The 3,967-nt window shown below is 40.6% G+C and overlaps 1 protein-coding gene across 1 annotated transcript; it reads left to right on the plus strand.

Moving 5' to 3' along the window:
* Positions 1 to 1,311: 1,311 nt before the first annotated feature.
* On the plus strand, positions 1,312 to 2,960 carry LOC103654365 (uncharacterized). Its single transcript, XM_008681214.3, has 3 exons — positions 1,312 to 1,693; positions 2,208 to 2,397; positions 2,544 to 2,960. Exons 1-3 carry the CDS (start codon positions 1,401 to 1,403, stop codon positions 2,577 to 2,579), a joined length of 519 nt encoding a protein of 172 aa, XP_008679436.1. The 5' UTR covers positions 1,312 to 1,400; the 3' UTR covers positions 2,580 to 2,960.
* The last annotated feature ends 1,007 nt before the right edge of the window (positions 2,961 to 3,967 follow it).

Here is a 3,967-nt window from a genome sequence, read left to right on the forward strand (position 1 = left end):
GCAAATTCTTCAGTTGGCTTGCTGTTCAAAATAGAGTTTGGACAACAGACAGATTGGCAAGAAGGGGATGGCCTCATAATCCGCGCTGTGTCCTATGCGCCTCATGCCCAGAATCTGGACTACATCTTTTGTTGAATGTTGCTTCACCAGACATATTTGGGCTGATTTGAGTATGTGGGCTGGGCTGCAATTACGGAGATCCACCATTCTTCTTGGCAACCTGTAGGTTCAGTGCACCAATGGTGGTCGAATCTTGCAACATCCACAGTCAGAAGCGTGAAGGGATTGCGAACCCTCATCATCCTCGTGTCTTGGACAATTTGGTGTGAGAGAAACTCGCGAATCTTTGAGCACAAAGAGAAGACCGTGACATAGACTATAGCGATGATTAAGGAGCAAATCCGCATGTGGATTCTAGGAGAAGCAAAACACTTAGCAAGGCTGCTGTAGGTTTTGGGGAAGGGGAGGGGGTTGGTTTTGGGACATTTGTGTCACCATACTTAATGTCTCATTCCCTAGTGTGATGTACTTGTATATTTTAGTCCTTGATGGCTCTCACCTTCTTTTTAATATAACAGGCAATTCTCTTGCCAGTTTTCAAAAAAAAATATTGACGTGCACAAACAATCAGAGTTTATTGAACTAGTATATGAACACAGCTAAATTAAAATTGAAGAAAGACAATGAGTGGTTGGTGTACGAGTGTGTGCCAGATAACTATGACGATAAAATGTTGACGTATACATGCAAGTCATCAAAGTAATTATTAGTAAACTAGGATATAAGGACACTGCTAAATGAAACGGGGGAAAAAAGACACGGCCTGGTTGGTACGTGTGTAGTGTGCCAGACAATTACAAATGATAGATTTTGACGTACACAATAATCTTTATTAACAATTAATAAAGATTTATGAACAGGGGCGGACCTAGGTATAGGGGAGTGAGGGCACAGGCCCTCGCTCATTTATTTAGTGCAAGTAGTAGAGACTAGATTTTCACTATAAGGTCCCCTGCTTAGTTCAAGTTTGAGGGACAACAGGGGACAACACTGGATAGTACTGTCCCAACCCTTGACTCAGAACCAAACAACCTAATTTGAGGGATCGTCCCATCCCATCCCGTCCTGTCATTGCAACCAAACGCATATGCCCCTGCTCTAGTGTTTTAATGTTTGTCTTCATAAGTGTGCCCTCACTCTCATTTCGCTCTAGGTCCGCCCCTGTTTATGAAGTCATTACAACTGTTGTTAGCTACCTAATCTTCTGGGCAACTAGTTATATAGATAGAGATGTGATGCAACGTTGGGCCTATAAATAAACAGCAGCGCCCCCGGTGCCTCTACCAGTCTACCCACACACACACATAGGCCGGGTCAGAGTTCCATCAGAGCAGCTAGCCATGGCGCCCTACGATTCCGAGCCCCTTGATCACTCCCTGGAGCTCCATGAGCTTCACTACCAGCTGATCCTGATACAGCACTGGTGTGGCACTAGCAAAGCAAACCAAGTAGAAGTCGCATCTCCCGGAGGCTTTAACAAGCTGGGAAACATGGTCGCTAACGATTGGGATCTAGAAGATCCCTGCCAAAACGGGAAAATAGTTGCGCACGCTAAGGGTCTGCATGTCCAAGCTAGCAGAGAAGAAGCAAGCTGGCATGCTTCGTTTGACATCGTCTTCGAGCAAGGCAGCGGGTACGTACGTCAACGTCAACGGCGTAAACGCTAGCTCTCTGGTCGTTGGTGTGTGTTGCTTAGCGGCATTAATTATTTTCTCTTCTATATTTAGGCCATGGTTCCCTTAGTCACTAGGCTAAATTTTAATGACTAAATCGGATTAAAGAACATTAATTGCTGTGAATAATGACTATTTTACCTCTATTAATTAATAGATGTTTGCTATAAGAAGAAAGTGGAGAGGACAAATAAGGTAAAAATACTACTTTAGTCTATTTTAGTCACTCCCTTAGTGACTAAAGAACTAAAGTTTAGGCACTCCACTTTAGTCAGCGTGTTTGCTTTTTTAGAGACTAAAAGTAACTAAACTTTAGTCACTAAACTTTAGTCACCTCAAACCAAACGGGGCCCTAATAAAACACCCCTAAGCAGTCGAATATATTCCATCCGTTCTAGAATCAAATATTTTGAGTGTGTGTATGCATGTATGTATATAGTGCACTAACAAGTTTGGTAGTTCAATTTGGTACAGGTTGGAAGGGTCCACACTCCAAGTAATGGGGCCTAATGTATTCAAGGGAGAGTGGTCAATCGTTGGAGGCACCGGAAAACTTACTATGGCTCGAGGCGTCATATACAAGAAATACCTAACGACGGTCGATAGCACATCCAAAATTGACCTTCAGATCCATGCCTTCTACATCCCCATGGAACGAAAAGATGTGAGCATATATACATGGACTATATATTTCATTAGCTATTTTGATTAAAACAACAACCTGCTTCCACACACACATATATACATAGTCTCTTTCTCTCTTTAACTAATTGATGATTATATATAATTGCTGTTATATATATATGACAGGCCGGAACTTCTGGAAAAAATGTTTGGCGCTGGTAATTAAAATGACCGGCGATGTATCGTTGTTGCAGACGGCATATGTGTGTGTACCAACTTTGAGATGTATGGATCGGAGAATACTCTTCCTGTGCTTTTATTATATAGTATTTATTTTCAATATAGGATTCCGCAGAAGAATCCATATATGTTGTGTTCTTTCAACTCCGGGGTACGTGGTCGTCGTCAATAAATAGTGTGGTACTATTTCGTGTGGATGTAGTGTGTGCCACTATTGTTTTTCTTCACGGATGGAGTATAAAAGTTCAGAGGTGTTGTCATTGCTTAGTGCTATCAACAACCATGTTTGACGAGAAATCCTCACTTTTAGGTCCTGTTTGTTTTATAATGCAGCTTATATATATAGTCATATAGATTATATAAGCACTTAATTACTTGTTTATAGATTATCATAATCTAGTTATCTAGATTATATAATCTACATAATAATCAGTGTTGTGTTGTTTGTTTACATATCAACTTATTGAAGCTGAATTATATAATGTGGAGGGTAAACATACAGTGTGACAGGGTTCGAGCGCGGCCGACGACGTGTTCGGAGGATGTCACCTCTTGCTTCGAGCGTGCCACGTCCATGATGACAGCTCTACCACTTACTACATACCTAGGCTCACCGCAATGACCTGAACCCGACCCTTTAACTCATGTTTTCTCCAGGCTTTAGGGGTGTTTGGTTTATAAGGACTAAACTTTAGTCCCTTCACTTTATTCCATTTTAGTTTATAAATTGTTAAATAGAGAAACTAAAATAAAGTTTTATTTTCTATATTTAGTAATTTAGGCACTAAAATGGAATAAAATGGAAAGACTAAACATTAGTCCCTAGAAACCAAACACCCTCTTAACTGACAATACAAATCACAAAATTCTCTAATATTCAAAGTTGTTCCGGGATGATAGCTCTACCGCTTTGGTGTAGTGTAACAACCTTGGACGGAACTAGAGCCGGAAACGAGGCTCGACTCATCCACTCAACAAGCTAGAGGCTCGACTCAGCTCGGCTTGGTTCACAATCTACACTTTAATAAATAACTAGGTGAGTACCTATGCGTTGCAACAGGAACATATAATAACATAATAACTTATATACAAAATGTGTCTTATATTGTTATAAAAAATATTTCATAATCCATTTGTAATCCTAGCCATACATAAATTTTGTTATTTTAATTTAGTTGTTTCACTATTCGTATTGCAACCATCAGTATCATGCGGACTTCGATATATGCCACGATTTGCATGGTCTCATCATTGAAGAGCACGTGTCACACCTGCCGGTAGAAGTTCCCTCGTACATTATCAGTCATCAGGTACGCACCACCATACACACTTGCTTAAACAAAAAAGCAAGTGTATGTGTTTGCGAAGAG

Source organism: Zea mays, chromosome 4, assembly GCF_902167145.1.
Source record: "Zea mays cultivar B73 chromosome 4, Zm-B73-REFERENCE-NAM-5.0, whole genome shotgun sequence".
Classification (NCBI taxonomy): Eukaryota; Viridiplantae; Streptophyta; class Magnoliopsida; order Poales; family Poaceae; genus Zea; species Zea mays.